Genomic DNA, 17,269 nt, shown 5'->3' on the forward strand with positions numbered 1-17,269 from the left:
CAACTCATGACCACAGTAATTATCATAGGGATCTCCACAGATCATCATCTCCTGCATCATCTTCTCCAATGTACCAAAAGATAAGCTTTACAGAACCTCTAGATCTTACAGAAAAAACTCCATTAAACCTCCACTTCTTTATATAGCATTCTCCTCCTAAAATAAACAGATACAAAATAAAAAAGAAGAAAAAATGGCGATTTTTGGTGATCCTTTTAGAAGATTCTTATTGAGTCCGACGATTTATCGAAGCTTTTCTGGTTCTCCAGCTCTTCTCGATTGGATTGAATCTCCTAATTCTCACATCTTCAAAATCAACGTCCCAGGTTTTGATTTCTTCACTTTGCTATTCAATTTTTGTAATTTCTTCTAATTGGAGAGGCGAATTTAAGATTTAAAGAGAAAATAATTCGTATCAAATGTTCAATTGTGAACTTACGCTAACTAAGACGAAGCTATGATCTCATAGCAAATTGTTAATTCATAAATTTATAGGAAATTATTTGGACATTATAAATGTTATCCTGACCAATTTGATTATCCAGTTGATCTAAATTTATAGTATAGTAGATGTTTTTATATGTATAACTATGCTTAATTTGATTAACTTGTTTGATATTATAAGGATCGAAGTTCAAAGATTTAATAATTCAATGCAGGTAAAAGCTAATTATTAATGGAAGAAATGTAACAACATATGAGTTATTGTGCTTGGATTTAATATAATTCGAGATTTATATAGTCGATTTTAACTTGTTTGAGATCATAAACAGGTGTATAATGGGTTCTGAATGCACTAGTTTTGTTTCACAAATACAAATATTTAATTTCGAACATAGTGTAATAATATAACTAGTGAATTTAGCGGCATTTAGATTTAAAGCGCCTAGAGTTATGTGAAATTAGGTCTTAGGCCTAACTCATACCCCAAAAGCTAGCTCAAAGGAAGGAGGATTGTCTAAGCCTTATAAGGAGTCCACCCATCTCATTAATCACCGATGTGGGACTTTTGTCATTCTTTAACACCTCACCTCACGCCCAGTGCTTAGCATCTGGTGCGTGGGCAATTTAATTTTGGGATTCCCAACATCGGGTGAGACGGGCCCTGCTCTGATACCATGTGAAATTAGGTCTTAGGCCTAACTCACACCCCAAAAGCTAGCTCAAAGGGAGGAGGATTGCCCAAGCCTTATAAAGAGTCCACCCATCTCATTAATCACCGATGTGGGACTTTTGTCATTCTTTAACACCCCACCTCACGCCCAGTGCTTAGCATCTGGTGCGTGGGCAATTTTAATTTTGGGGACCCCAACATCGGGTGAGACGGGCCCTGCTCTGATACCATGTGAAATTAGGTCTTAGGCCTAACTCACACCCCAAAAGCTAGCTCAAAGGAAGGAGGATTGCCCAAGCCTTATAAGGAGTCCACCCATCTCATTAATCACCGATGTGGGACTTTTGTCATTCTTTAACACCTCACCTCACGCCCAGTGCTTAGCATCTGGTGCGTGGGCAATTTAATTTTGGGATTCCCAACATCGGGTGAGACGGGCCCTGCTCTGATACCATGTGAAATTAGGTCTTAGGCCTAACTCACACCCCAAAAGCTAGCTCAAAGGAAGGAGGATTGCCCAAGCCTTATAAGGAGTCCACCCATCTCATTAATCACCGATGTGGGACTTTTGTCATTCTTTAACAAGTTAAAAGTTTGAATCTATCTTTACTTGAAAGTTGAGGCATAACGCTAGGTGCAACTTATTACAAGATCCACTCTTTTAAATTTCTAGCATACATGCTTCAAATTTTTGAGTCGAGGGTTTATTAGAGTCAGTCTGTCTATTTGACGAACGTATTCAGGCTTGACTTATAAGATCATACTGAATATATTATTTGAAATGAATTTGTTAGGGTATAGCAAGGAGGATATAAAGGTGCAAGTTGAAGATGGAAATGTGTTGGTGGTGAAGGCGGAGGTGCACGGCGGCAAGAAGGACGAATTCCACGGTAACGAGAAGGACATAGTGTGGCATGTGGCGGAGCGAGGAGGAGGGAGAGGTGGCGATTTCTTGAGGGAAATCGAGCTGCCGGAAGATGTGAAGGTGGATCAAATTAAAGCTCAATGTGAAAATGGTGTTCTTACCATTGTTGTACCAAAAGATGCAACTCCAAAAACATCTAAAGTTAGGAACATTAATATCACTAGCAAGCTATAAAGTCTTGGTTATGTTGTAATAAAATTAAAGTATAGTTTGTGTATGTTGTCACAAGTTGTGGAATTGAATGGATGTAACAAAGTACTTCTAGAATAAATAAGGCTTTTTTTTAATCCAAGCTTAATGCACTTCCTATAATTTGTGTATAAAACTCTAACAATGAACTTCTAGCGCAACTTCAAATTTGTCCTACATTAAAAACAGGTATCACTGCGGGTAAATCGAATTAAATCGTAGATCGAGTTAAATTAAAAAAAAAACTTTTTGATTTGATTAGGTTTTGGAAAAAAAATTTGATTATATTTGGATTGGTTTGATTTTAACTAAAAAAAAATTTATCCTATATCAAATCAACCTGATTTTAAATTTTATTTCATACATAAAAATATTTATTTTGATATAACTTTTAAATAATTTTTTATACTTTTTTCACAATTTTTATTTTTTAATATATTATTTCAAGTTTAAACTTAAAATTTTGAATGGCTTTATAAATATTATAGTCTACAAACTGTTGGTAATTATAATAAAAATTAAACTACAATCAAATTAATGAAAATCAATTTAACACAAAAAATGACGGTAATATTGAATATTTATTTTTTGGTTTGACATTGGTTTAAAGTTTAAACAATAAAAACACATAGTCTAAGTTTAATTTCTTTTAATATTTAGTCATGTAACCAATATTTATTAAATTTGTTTTAGAATGATTTAGTATTTTTAAATTACGATCATCTTCATTATGACTTGTTAATTTGCAATATCTTTTTACGCGATATCGTTATTATTATTATTTTGGATATTTTAATGTCATTAATCATATTATATTTTGCATTATTTCTTAAAATACCTTGATAATTGTATTTTGGTAGGACTGAAGAAAAATGAAGTACAAGTAAATCATATGTGTGTATGAATACTTTATCGAAAAAATTAAAAAGAAATCGATGTAGATATGTATGTGTGTAGTATATAATTATTTGACCAATATATATACAATTTACTTTTCTCCTACTCTTTACCCTCTCTTGCTCACCTCTCTTACCTCTCTCTCCCAGTCCCTAATACATGTAGCTATGAATTGAATTATTAAACTATAACTATAGAAAGTAATTAAGTTTTTTTAAGTGGTTATATGTTAAAGTTATTTTTTTTCAAACTATTAATATAACTTTAATATGGAAAATTACTTGAATGAGTGTTTTTTTAAAAATAATTATTAATTTTAGTGATATTTTTTATTTATTATCATTTATATCAATAGTATGTTAAGTTTGCAATGTGTGTTAAAAGTGAATTAAGTATGCAATATATATATATATTATAATTCTTTTTAAAAATATATAATACTTGTTTAGTAAGAAATTGACGCATTGTATTATAAGTATATTAAAATATACGATATAGTATTATTCATCAATAAAACTTGTATTATATTTGGATAATAAATTATTCTTTGCAATAAAAATTATAATATATTACAAGTGCATTAAAAATGATAAGTAAAAAAATATTGATTTTACCATAAACAATAAATATTTTTTATTTATAATATATTTACTTAAGTTTCCATAAAATTGGCTACCAAAAACACACTTTCTATTGTTAATTGGGATTTTAGGGAACTTGCAAGATGGGCTTTAATCAATATGGCCCAAATCCTTTTTTTCACACACTATAATTGATACTTTCCTTCTTAATTAATCAAAAGACTTTCTTCAATTCTTCATCTTCTCTGAAAAAAAAGAAAAGAAAATTACCTTCAATTCTTCGATCAATCATCAATGGCGTTGGAATGGGTTGTTCTCGGCTACGCTGCGGGTGCAGAAGCAATCATGCTCCTTCTCCTAACAATTCCGGGTCTTGACCCACTTCGTAAAGGGTTAATCGCAGTGACCCGAAATCTTCTCAAACCATTCCTCTCGATCGTACCGTTTTGTCTCTTCCTGTTAATGGATATATACTGGAAGTATGAGACTCGACCCACTTGTGAATCATCCGAATCTTGTTCCCCATCGGAGTACCTCCGTCACCAGAAATCGATTATGAAGTCTCAGCGTAACGCGCTGCTCATCGCATCTGCTCTTGTTTTCTACTGGCTGTTGTACTCTGTTACTGGACTTGTTGTTAAAGTTGAGCAGTTGAATAAGCGTGTGGAGAAGTTGAAGGCTCAGGATTGAAGTGAAGGATTTAGATCGGGTTTTTCAATCGGATCTGCCACTCTTTTGCTGGTATTTATATGGTATGGGATATTTAGTGAATTGGGTTTTTCTTGTACTGCTTTGATCTTTCATTATGGAGTAATAATGTTATACGACTTGTGAATTGCTCAATGGATTATCTTGTTTTGATAGTTGGGTTTTCGATCGTTATATTAGTTAGCACTTGTTTTGATTTGCTTGTAGACTGATGCATAAGCTATATTTTGGAATTTGTGACTTAAATGCGCAATGCATCTTTTATATTTTGTTACTTGAGCTGAGGGTCTGTAGGAACAACAGTTCTACCTTCACAAGGTAGGGGTCACACTGCGTGCACGCCACCCTCCCCCGGAGTGCACTTGTGGGATTACATGGGTGCCATTGTTATACCCATGTCTAGAAACTTAATGTGGTATTCATGAATAAAAGTTTTAACTTTATTCATTGGTCAACATAACGAGAGAAAAGTCAGGATATCGAGCGTACTGCTCGCCAAGTGGAAGTATTTTAGTTGATGTTGTTGATAGTATAGGTAGTAACTACACATGTTGCCAAAATGCTGAATGTTGTGCTATACTCTTTGTATAGTTCTTGATTGCTGTATGTTTTGGTAGAGATTTGGATCCAAGATGTTGGATTGTTTGTAACTGTAACTGGTTAACTAACCTTTCCGGTATCAATCAGATTCCCAAATCGGTAATTTTGCTAAAATAGTCTTACTGAATAAAAATGGGAAATGGAAAAAAGAAATAATAATTAATGTTTTCTCAAGGGGATGATCGGGTGATTGAAATATTGGACTGTAGATCCGAGGTTTGATCCCCTGGTACAACAATCGGGCTAAGCTTAAATACTTCTAAGCTTGGTGGACAAGATCACCTGCACCCTTTGCTTGTTGCATTGTAGCACGCTACCTAGTGGTTAGCCAATGTGCGTGCAAGTTAGTTTTAGATACAATAAGTTGTTACTACTCAGAAGACTTGATATCCTTATGGCTCGTGCACCGCCTTTTTAAATGATGAGGTGTGCATGGTTACTTGTAAACATGGTTGTTCTCTTGTCTCTTGTTAAGCATAACACATTAAGTAGTGTATTTTGCATACCAATCGAGTTGACTTTTTAGGTGGAGCTAATCAAATTAACTAGAATGTTAGCAACTTCATTGCTAACTCTTTAAAGATGGCAATGGGGTGGGAATCATTTCTTCCCATATATCCTTGCCCGCCCCACATAGTGTACCCAATTAAAACTAGCTCTGTCCACCTTCTGGTTTGGTGAATTTCCTTGTTATTATTTGTAAGAGTAAGGACACCCTTGACCCAACCCATTGCCACAACTACTTCTATTGTCACTTACCTTCATTTTTTTCTTTGAGAGAGGCTCTCTGAGATCTCCACAATGTTCTTCTTACGGCAACCTCATTTCTTCGAAAATCCACCGACTGTAGTCTTATGTGAACTTTTAGAGTAATCATGACTTACTAAGGGTCAGGACGAGATCTCAAGGTAGAGAGGGGTTTAGCTGTGCTATAGAATTTAGTTCTTAAGGATAGAGCTGAAAGGAGCTGCGAATAGTATTGGACAACAAAAAGGAGGATCACCTTGCTTTAAGAAACCTAAAGGATGTCCAATATCTATTTGATGAATGTGGTATCAAGTTTTGGTTTATTTGTAAAAGAGATCAATCTTAGGGGAGACCATTCAAATGGGTAAATTGATGACTTCACTTTGATCTTTTCGACTGAACCTAAAGGAGACTTCAATCATTCAACTTTAGCTTTTGAAGGATGCATCATGTCACTTGGAATTTCGGAAAGTGAATCCTCTCTTTCAGATCCTGCCCTTGGTAGATCATTTCACAATGCTTTTTCCATCCCCAACAGCTCTGATATCTCCTTGTTTGAACTTTGAGCAACTATTAAGCAAGTATTTATTCTATTACCGTTGTCAAAAGAAAAAAAAGAAGCAAGTATTTACTGTACCCATGACCAAATATGGAGCCTTAAAAGGGTATCTTGCTTTATGTTTTTTTAAATTCTCTTAGAAACTAGAGCCAATATTTGGAAAATCAACATCAAATTGAGGATAAAGCAGAAAGCAAGTTTAATCCCAAAACAAACCTTCTTTAGATAATCCAACTGCACCGTATTATCTGGGGAAACTGGCAATTTCTTACAACAGAGTTTGGCCAAGTCTGGTGGACTGACTGGTTAGGAATTAGGATGATGATCATCTGAGTGTTTTTGACTGTAATTGAGGTCAATTAATGTGATTTGAGGTCATTATTTTAGAAGTCAGGTTGTATAAAGTATGAACCATGTTGGCAGTGTGGTGGTCTTTTTTCTGTGTGTGAGAGAGAGTGTGGAAGTGGCTGGCAGTTTTGACGATAGGAGAAGTCTAGTTGAGTATAGTTGATGATTGCTTATAATAGCCAAAGAATTTTTCAGTTCTTTTTGCGACGTAGCTTTTCACGAGCCGAAAGTCTCTTTGAAAACAATCTCATTACCTTTCCCAACATGTAATGTTCTTCATCATGTTGTTATATACATGACAATGAAATTGATATGCTTGGGATTTTAGGCAAATTATATTAGCTACTGCTCATCTTCATTTGTTATTCACTTTAATGAAGAACATTACAGTAGTCCAAATAGATTTTTATTTTCCTATATTTTCGTGTATAGTGTGCAATCAGATTCGATCTTTTCCTTTCAATTCTAAAGATGATATATCTCCCTTTCAAAACATTCCATTTTCATGCCTCAAGGAGAGGATTAAAAGACCTAGATGCAATTTTTAGCATGAAGAAACTCTTGCTTTTGTATTTCCCTATCTAGTGAAGTGATAAAATATCCAGTCAAGGCATTCTTGATTGATTGAGACGACAATCTTGATGACAATGATGAGTATGAGTAGTGAAGAAGTATTGAGCACTCTGGTTTGTTAATAGCCAACGGAAAGGAAAGAACTAAGAAGGAATTTATACAATTTTTTTTGCCAATGACAAAGGGTACTGGTGGAGCATTTTCAGGGACTAGCTTGTTTAAATAATAACCTGTTGAATGTGGATAAATATGTTCAGGATCAGTCATATGGTGACTACAACGTTACAAAAATCATAATTAAAAGGGTCTGATATACCCCTCAACTTTGTCATTTAGAGCTGATATGCCCCTTGTTATGAAAGTGGCTCATATATACCCCTACTTGTAAACAAATGGTTCACATATACCCTTTTCCTCTAACGGAAATGAATAAAATAATAATTTTAATCTAAATTTTAATTATTTTTTTCTAAAAAATATAATCCATATGAGTAAATTTACTTCTCGTCAAACATATTTTTTTTTGACTTTTTTTTGTTTCAATGACTAATTTATAATTATTATTTTGATAATCAAATTTATTTATGTTTCGCTAATATTCTTGTAAAACTTATTGTAGATGACCAAATTTTTTCTTCGACTACGAAATTAAATTACAATACACACAAAAAAATAGTTTAATTTTTTATTCTTTAAACTAAGGAATGAAAGAAAAAAACAAAATAAGAATAAGAAATTCAAATAATTATAATAAAAGAAGTCAAAACATAATTTATGTATGAAAAAAATTAAAATATACTTGAACTTTGATAGAAGAATCATATATACCCCTAAATAATTTTTAAAAAAAATTAGAAGTAATAAATATAAATTTAAAACTAATTTTTTAACTTCCGTTAAATGAAGGGTATATGTGAGCCATTTTGTAACGGCAGGGGTATATGTGAGCCGTTTGTATAACGGTAAGGGCATATATGAGCCACTTTTATAACGAGGGGTATATCAGCTCCAAATGACAAAGTTGAGGGATATATCACACCCTTTTCCCTTTATTATATGTATACACATTTTATCTATAGTTACAACTTTTAGGCAAACACGATGAAACTTACAGTTGTCTCAAATTTACCCAAGACATATCATCTTGATGAAACTCTGGGGGTGGAAAAGTTGTTTTTTCATTAGGTGAGTTGATCCTTGTTTAACTTGGCAACATGGATTCAGATTTAAGTGCCAAACATAAAATATATTTTCGCGTATTTGACTCATGAAAAGAAATCCAAGCCCACATGACAGTGTATTGAAACATAATATAATTAAGTAAATAAAAGTTTACTCGACACGAGAGGGAGGATTAAGAGCAATCATCATAAGTTAAAAAGGTAACTTTACTATCTTCAGGCAGAAGTAAAGTTCCTAAAAAAGACTGCACTAGACACCGTTTCTGAGCCTAAAGCCATATTCAACAACCCTATCTATATACAACTCCGATTCCAAGAGAACAAAACAAGCGAGGAAAAAAAAAACTAAACAGTTCTATGGGTACCTCTATGTTTCTGTTTTCCTGAAAATTGGAGTTAGCACTAAGAAAGATTGCTAGCTAGACATACGACTCCTCCGTCTGCAGTTGCTACTACACTGTTACATCCGGATAAAGTGGACTTGTACTCCATCAACCATCACACACGATTTCCCGTCTTTTTAAAAATCGAGACATGCCCAAGGATTATAGGCGCTTGGTTCAAACCTTGGTGAATGATATGTGGCCCGGGTCCAACACGTGGTGAAGAATCACCAGCCTACAGTTCAAAATCTTGAGAATGATGGCCCTACACCTCTACCTTCCTCTTTTTAAAACCATGCTTTTGTTTCCAACCGTGATGTGCACATACCACTGTTCTAATTACTTATTTACAAGCTATTTTTACCACTTTCTTTGGCTGATGTGAACTAGGCCTCTTCTGCCGGGCTTGGTGGTGGTGGTGGAGTAAGTACTTGAGCCCTGCATCCCAAACGTAAAACAGTTCCATGGCCACTGGAGCCACGGTTGATTCTTGAAAACAGGTCTATTTTAGTCCGCCTACGTTGTGACGTGAGTCGACTAACTAACATCTCCAATGCTTCTTTCATCCACCCCTGCTGGCAGAGCTTTCTTGCTTCTTGAACGCTCATCTGCAAATGACATTTGAAAATACTAGTAAGCAAAGATGATAATGTGACATTATTTATATGCAAATTTATGGGTTATGGACAGATGCATACCCAAAATCTTTCACGGATGTCCTTCTCAGGCCACAAATCTAGTTCCTCTTTCACAAATAAAGGAAACATGTGTCCTTCATAGGCAGTGTCACCATTTTTGTTCTCGAAGTACCATGTTCCTAGTTTGCCCTGCGTTGAAGTTTCCAACCTCTTGTTAGAACTACAACTAACGACCTATATGTAGATACTAACACCAACAGGGTTGCAGATCAACAATTAAAAAACAGCTAGCAAGTAATAAGATTTCTTTTCGCCGTTAGTTGACCTGTTACTATTAAGCATTGATTTTAAAGATTAAGAGTATCTTTAAGAAATGATCTGATTTCAGTATGAGTCTTAAATGCGAACTATCATGAAACCATATTGAATCAGAAACTAGTGTACTGATTCAAAATCAATACTCAGGATTAATGGTAACAAGTTGGAATTGTAAGAAACCAAAAGGAATGAATCACCGTTTCAAAAACTAACCTCAATATCACCGCAAACACCAGCTTCCTCAATCGTCTCACGCCTTGCTGCAACTTCAATTGTTTCATCCTTTTCCCAACCTCCCTGATATAAAAAGAGCGAGATTTGTAAGCAAAGCAGACGAATGAATCTGTAGAGTTTAGAGAATAAACTATCATTGAGTTCGAAACCCATATAGATCGGTGGCTACCTTAGGGAACAACAATCCTTTTCCTTTTCTCTGAGGACTTATGAGAAGAACTTCAAATGCATCTTCGTCCCCCATGGATAGGTCAAAATTATCCTTATATCTGTAAGGGATACATCTGCAGAAGACACCAGAGAATTAGACAACACCGTTGATTTATACTTGAAACTCATCCCAGGACAACGTGAGCATAACGATGAAGTTACATATTTTTAGCGGTACAAAAAGAAATCCAAACTAGTATTAGGTCATTCTTTAGATGCCTTCTACACATGAAAATCATATAACAGAAACAAATCCACACGGTAACTGGTAAGCGCGACCAATGATCAGATCAGTATTGTTAGACAACAGCTACTTAATTTTAGTTATTGTCCAAGAACAGTCTCTATCTCCACGAGGTATGGTTAAGGTCAGCCAACAATCTACCCTCCCCAGACCCCACTTATGTGATTACACGGGGTATGTTGTTGTTTTTGTTGTCCAAGAACAGTGTACCATACTTGCACTGATATAATTTTTGAAGAAAAAATTAACCAAGAAAAGGACAATGAATAAATGTCCCACCTACCCTTTCATTTAACAAATTAAATAGATTAAATGAGAAGAAAAAATGGTCCTTTTACCAGAGAAAAACAAAACATGTGATGAGGTGAACACTATGCCACGAGCTCATGACTATTTCAAGCTTAACAGAAACATCCAAAAGAAAAAAAATACACAATAGGGAGAAAATGACATATGAGGTCAGTTGATAAGATAAAGACGGAAAAACTTATGCTAACTAATTATTTATTTCTTTATCAGTCTTTGGTAAATGTCAAAACTGATACACTTCACCTCATGTTCATTTTCAAAAAATACAAAAACTTCGTTTTCATAAACCACTAGGTTGAGAAGCTGCAATCAAGTACTCCCCTCTTTCAATTTGCTTGTCTGATTTTGACTTGACACAGAGTTGAAAGAAAATAAAGAAGACTTGGTCATAAACTAAAGACATGTAGAATGTACCAAATGACCTTTAATCTTGTGGTCTTAAGCATGTCACATGAAAAGTCAGAATTAAAGATTAAAGATTTGCCAAAAGAAGAAAGATGCATTTTTAAAAAAAAATAGAACTAAGAAAGAAAGTAAAAAGAAGCAAATTGAAACGGAGTGAGTAGGAATTACTTCAAAGACTCTTCTTTGTAAATCATTCCATATTTCCACACAAGTAAAAGAACATCAAACACCTTCTTGATGTTCGACCACTTGGCCCTCCATCCCACCTACTAAGCTAAAGGCTAGTAATTAAAGAGATTCTTGTAATTGCATTTGTTCATTCTAGATGTTAACTCTTCATTACACCCACTTTCCTCCCACCAAAAGTTTTAGTTAAAATTAAAATAGGTGGAGCCCGAGCAGAAGGCTCTTGTCTTGTGACTTGCTCGGACGGTGGATGCGACATGATTTTCACTATGGCGGTTCAACATATACAACTTGTATGTAAGTGTGATTTTCGAGTGAATGAACTCCTCCGTCCCCGGGGTGGGAGAACGACAACAAGAACAAAATACCCGCAAAGTGAGATCTGGAGAGTTTAGTAGAGTGTATGCAGACTTTACCCCTATTGTTCTAAAACTAACTTAAAAACAGCCTCAACTCCTCATCCAAGAACTAGTCATTAGAGAGGCTAGTTCCAATATTTACTCATAAAAACTCAGTGCTAATCTTCCATAGTTAACATTAATATTCACCCAGATTTGGACACTATACACAAGAATTTTGGAAGCAAAAAGACAAGAACTAACAGTCTACTATACCAAGAAGAATACGCAAAAACAGGAGAACTTCAAAAAATTATACATATAATACATGGAGTTAAAAGACACTAATTGTTTATTAGAAACATGATGTACAACAACATACAAAAATGTTAACACAAGTGCAGTATCCTTAAACATGATCTAATACTAAATCAAACTGAAATTTTAAGTTGTTAAGTGTATACAATTTAATCTTGAATTTGTCTCTATCAACAAGCATGAATACAGGGGGAAAGTGAGTTTTGTTTTTAGAGTCAACATACCCAACGACTTGGCGACGACCCTTGTTGTATCTCTGTAAATGTCTTCCAGAACGTGAAACTAGAACCACCATTCTTTTAAATTCGAACAAATTCTGGGTAAAAATGGAGTCTTTATTTGAAACCCAGAACGAAAAATCAACAAGGATCCAAACAAAACACTTGAAATGCGACTTATAAAGGATTCAACAACTAAAAAGAAGAAAAACCCAAAAAGGGTATCAGCAAAAAAGGAGAGAAAAATACTGAAACCCAATTTTGGGCAAAAAAAATTTGAGTCTTTATCTGAAACCCAGAACAAGGAATACACTTAAAAACACTTAAAATGAGACTTGTAACTGAAACTAAGAGAAACCCAGAAAGGAAATCAAACAAAAAAAAAGGGATGAATCCCAATTTTGGTCGAAAAAATCTGCAAAAAAAAAAAAGGAGTCTTTTCAGTTTTTCAAGAACTGAAAAAAAGAGAAACCCAGAAAGAAAAATCAACAAAACAATGGAGAAAAATGGTGAATTCTCCAATTTTGGTTGATAATTTCTGCAAAAAAATAAATAAATAATGGAATCTTTACCAAAACTCCAGAAAAAAAAGAAACTTGAAATGAGATTCTTCAATAACAAAAAAACACAGAAAGTAAATCAGCAAAAAAAAAGGGGAGAAAAATAGTGAAATTTATTGATTTGAATGTTTAGTAGAAAAGTGAAAAAAACCGTTACTTTAAATGATATGAAAGGCCACTTCCAAACTCCTATTTTAATCGGTGCGTCTGGAGTCATACGTATGTGTGACTCAGCGATTTGTAAATAATTTTTTCTTTTAATATTATATTTCACGTAATTAAAATCGAGATGAATAATATGATATTTGGCCGTTAACTATTGAGTATTTATACAAGTTATGTTTAAAGTTATTAGGTCGATGACACGTCTATATAAGTGTCACATATTATGTCACGAAGAAAGGAAGAAGGCAGAAGATGATAAGGAGTACATTAGAAATTACGTAAAAGGTCTTATATTATAATTTTAAAAATATTTAAAAAGTAATAAATAATCATGATAAAAAAGGAAAATCTGTAATTTTTTAAAAATAGGAATAAAAGAGGACCTAAATAAAGCAGTATCCTAGAGGTCTTTTTTTTAAAAAATAAAATAAAAATTCCTCCAAAGTATGCTAGACTACAAGTCTTTGAAAATCAAATTCATATAATAGATATATTTTTTTGGTATTTAATCTTATACTTTAGTACTTTTTGGCATATTTTAAGTTTGAAATTTAATAATAAGTTTATTTATATGTATAGGAATTAATTCAAATGAAGTGAGATCGAATTGTAAAAACAAAATAAAAGCCTTATTTTAGTATTTGAATAATTATATTACAATTTTCAACATGTTTAATGATTAAAAATATTTGAAAAATTAAGTCTTCCACATTGAGTCGCACCTCTAAAAGCTCTCGATTTCACCTTTTTCATTATATCTAAGAAATCAAGTGCATTTTGTAAAAGAATATCGCTTTTTTATATTTAAAAATAATTTAATTTTGGTGATTTCATTTTATCTTTAAATATGAATATACAAAAAAAATAAATTTGGAAATACGTTTTTTCTTGTATTTTAATATCAAAGTCAAATCTATGTTAATTAATGATTATTTTAATTGTCACTCCATGTTTATATTCAAATATCGCTATAAAAAGAAATGTAAAGTGTCCACACCAATATTAATGTAAATTATTAGCTCCTTACATGATTCTATTTTTTATTTTCTTTTACAAATCACATTTAAAATTAAATTAAACTCGAAATTCATTTTCTTATTAAAAAAACAAGTACAATGTATCTCAAATTTTAATAAATTTATCCACATGAGTGTCCAACACTTTTATAGTCCTAGTCATTATTTTTATATTTTGGGTTAGAACCTAGTATTATATTTTTATCTCAAAGAATAGTGTAATTACAGTCATATTGCATAGTGTACACCCACTAACTTATCAAGATCCACCTCTTACTGTTCTGTGAATTATAATTACTTAGATAAAATAGCATCTGAAGTATCACTTAGTCACGAAATAATAATAAAATTATTTTTATATAATTTATAATTAAAAATTTAATTGTAAAATTAGTTTTTGAGACTTATACGTTATATGTTATTAATCCCTTTGAAACAAAAAAAAAAATGTGTTGCGTATATTAAATTATCCCTTTTTATTGTTCTTCAAATTCGTTCTTCTTTTTTGAGTGGTGGGGTTTAGGAATGAATTATTATGTCCAATTAATTTGAATTTATATAATATAGGCTAATATACTATGACAAATAAATGATTTAGTAGTTACTATTATTTAGCGATAACAATCCAATTAGTATTATATTATATTGTATTTAGAGTCTTAGTGGAAATAAGTATTTATAGTAAATATTATTCTCTATAAATGTCATTAAAAAATTTAGTAACTCTACATAAAAATAACATTAACGTAGTTATAATCAAATATTTTTGTGATAGATAAATATTATCGCTATAAAAAAATCTATTATCGTTATATATCTCTTTTACGGTAGTTATAAATGAACAAAAAATTTTATTTATCAACAATTTCTTCATTTCTAAGATATAAATAAGTGAAATTATATAGTATTATGTATCACATATTAAAAGAGAAAATTATTTTAATAATTTTTACATTAATTATTGCGTATTGAGTTTTTCAACATAAAATTTCTTACTAAAATATAAAAATATCATTCATCCGATCACATCTCTCGATTAGAGAGAAAGGGGGTCATGTTCACGACAAAGAAAGTGACATAATTGGATTATATCAATAGGAATTTTCCTTCTTATAAATCAACAATGAAGGTTAATATTGTAATTTATCGTCATTATTAATCAATAATATATGTTCCATCATGTAACAACATTTTCATGTGATAGACCAAATGTTAGGGGCCGATGCAGCTTTATTTTATCGAGTTTATCTAAAATCATAATTTTAATGAAAAAATATAAATTTTAATTCACTAAAATTCTAATCAATAGTAAGTATTAATTTATAATTTTAAAAATATTAAGAATTTTAATATTGAGAATCTTAAAGGTTGAATTCATGAAACGTATAAATTTACTATCTACTAACATGATCATTTTTATTATTCAGTATTTGAATACTCATTTTGAGATATCAATTATGTGAGATTTACATCATGTAAAATTTATTAAAAGAAATGTATAATTCAAATTTATGTTGTGTAAAGCATACTATAAAAAGATGTTTTGTATTAAAAAAAATTAATCCAAAATTTCTTAATTATGAACGAAAATCTTATATCTATTTCACCGGCTGAACTCATAAAGAGATTTTTAAACTTGTTGGGTTTTTTTACGTAGGTACCTCAACTACGTAATTTTCCTATTAAATCATTGAACCACCTATAATTTGTTCCTTTTAAACACTGTTGGTTGATTTCAATCGGTTTTTCCATTGTAAATGCCTTCAATTGCATTCGTATTGTAATGATTTTGATTAAACGAACAAAGACAAACTGTATAGATCTCATTTTTTTCTAGTATGTTCAGATGACTTGAAGTAAAACACAATTATTCCCGAACATTTTCACTATCAATTGGACTAGTGAGTTTTGGAACAACATATGTATCCTCAATCAATACGCCTCACAAAATCTGATTCCACATAAGCCAACGGTATTTGTTTAAAAGGAACGAATTATGGGTGATTCAATGTTTTAATAGAAAAATAACATAATTGAAATATCTGAGGGAAAAAATCCAATAAATTTAGAGATATGTTTATTTATTTGACCCTATTTCACCACTATCATTGCTGATTAGTAGTGTCATTCACAACTAGAGATCCTTTCTTTATCATTTTATCCTTCACTTATTAATTGTGTTCTAATTTCTATGGGGTGGAAGAAATAAAAATAGCCTTCTATGTTATAAGATCACAAAGATATTGCAATTATTATATTTATGTATCTCAGTAGCAAAAATATTTCTCCTACTATATGGAGTAATAAAGATTTGAATAAATGCATGAGAAATATATCTAATGATGATATTACAGTTAGAGATTTTTAATTAAATATTTTACGTTTAAGTTAGATTTATTTTTTTGCCAACTACATATACAGACTCTTAAACTTATTTCTGAATTTAATTTTGGCACTTCAACTCAATCTTGTTCTATTTTAATCCTTCAATTTCAATTTTTATGTTCCATTTAGGCACTTCTAAGTTATAATGTGGCAGTCTCTACATCACATTTTCTCTAAGAGAGTGAAAGGCTAAAAAGGTTTTTCTTTAAAAAATAAAAATTAATCCTTCAACTCTATTTTTTATGTATCATTTAAACACAAAATATTAAATTTTATAATTTCTTTATTTCTATATATGCTCTTCAACGTTAATTTTGCATTTAAAAAATCGGCGTTCATCCGTTAATTATTGTAAAAAATTTGAATTTGACGGATGATCATTGATTTTGTTCTAAAAAAAAGTAACAATTTCTTTTTGAGAGTTTTCCTGTATTTTTACGTGAAAAATAACCAACGAAAGTGCGTCGATTTTCTTTCTTAAGAAAATCAATGATAACCTAATGAAGTCTAACAAGTTTCAACATTTTTTATAGTGTTATTAATTAGCAATGAACATGAGTTTTTTTTTTTTTTACTTGTATCTAGTTGAATAAAAAAATGAGAAAGCTGGTATTTGAGTTAGTCCAAATAGACTAGATATAAAAAAAATATGTGTTGTTATTTAATTTAATTAATTGTTTTAAAAATAAAACCAACACATTTTGTCAATTATCTTTTCATACAACAATGTACAAAAAATCTATAAAAATACTTTTTAAAAAATTGATGTTCATCCGTTATTATTTTTTTAAAAAAAGATATGGAGTTGATTTTCATAATGAAAAAGTGAAAATGAAGAACATAAATTAAAAAATGAAGAAACTATAAATTTAGTATTTTTTATTTAAATGGTACTATATAATATAGAGGTGAAGAATTTA

The 17,269-nt window shown here is 31.6% G+C and overlaps 3 protein-coding genes across 3 annotated transcripts; 2 read left to right on the forward strand and 1 right to left on the reverse strand.

Moving 5' to 3' along the window:
- Nucleotides 1-2,351, forward strand: LOC107017113 (15.7 kDa heat shock protein, peroxisomal). Its single transcript, XM_015217387.2, has 2 exons — nt 1-326; nt 1,909-2,351. Exons 1-2 carry the CDS (start codon nt 194-196, stop codon nt 2,211-2,213), a joined length of 438 nt encoding a protein of 145 aa, XP_015072873.1. The 5' UTR covers nt 1-193; the 3' UTR covers nt 2,214-2,351.
- A 1,554-nt stretch (nt 2,352-3,905) lies between these two features.
- On the forward strand, nt 3,906-4,660 carry LOC107015761. The gene has a single exon (XM_015216162.2). It carries the CDS (start codon nt 4,001-4,003, stop codon nt 4,394-4,396), a length of 396 nt encoding a protein of 131 aa, XP_015071648.1. The 5' UTR covers nt 3,906-4,000; the 3' UTR covers nt 4,397-4,660.
- Nucleotides 4,661-8,539: 3,879 nt separating this feature from the next.
- LOC107018440 (nudix hydrolase 18, mitochondrial-like) lies at nt 8,540-13,068 on the reverse strand. Its single transcript, XM_015218923.2, has 5 exons — nt 12,230-13,068; nt 10,165-10,279; nt 9,975-10,058; nt 9,504-9,632; nt 8,540-9,413 (listed from the first exon to the last, which is right to left on the reverse strand). The coding sequence occupies exons 1-5, from the start codon at nt 12,298-12,300 to the stop codon at nt 9,192-9,194; spliced, it is 621 nt and encodes a 206-aa protein (XP_015074409.1). The 5' UTR covers nt 12,301-13,068; the 3' UTR covers nt 8,540-9,191.
- Between the last annotated feature and the right edge of the window lie 4,201 nt (nt 13,069-17,269).

Source organism: Solanum pennellii, chromosome 4, assembly GCF_001406875.1.
Source record: "Solanum pennellii chromosome 4, SPENNV200".
In the NCBI taxonomy this organism is placed as follows: Eukaryota; Viridiplantae; Streptophyta; class Magnoliopsida; order Solanales; family Solanaceae; genus Solanum; species Solanum pennellii.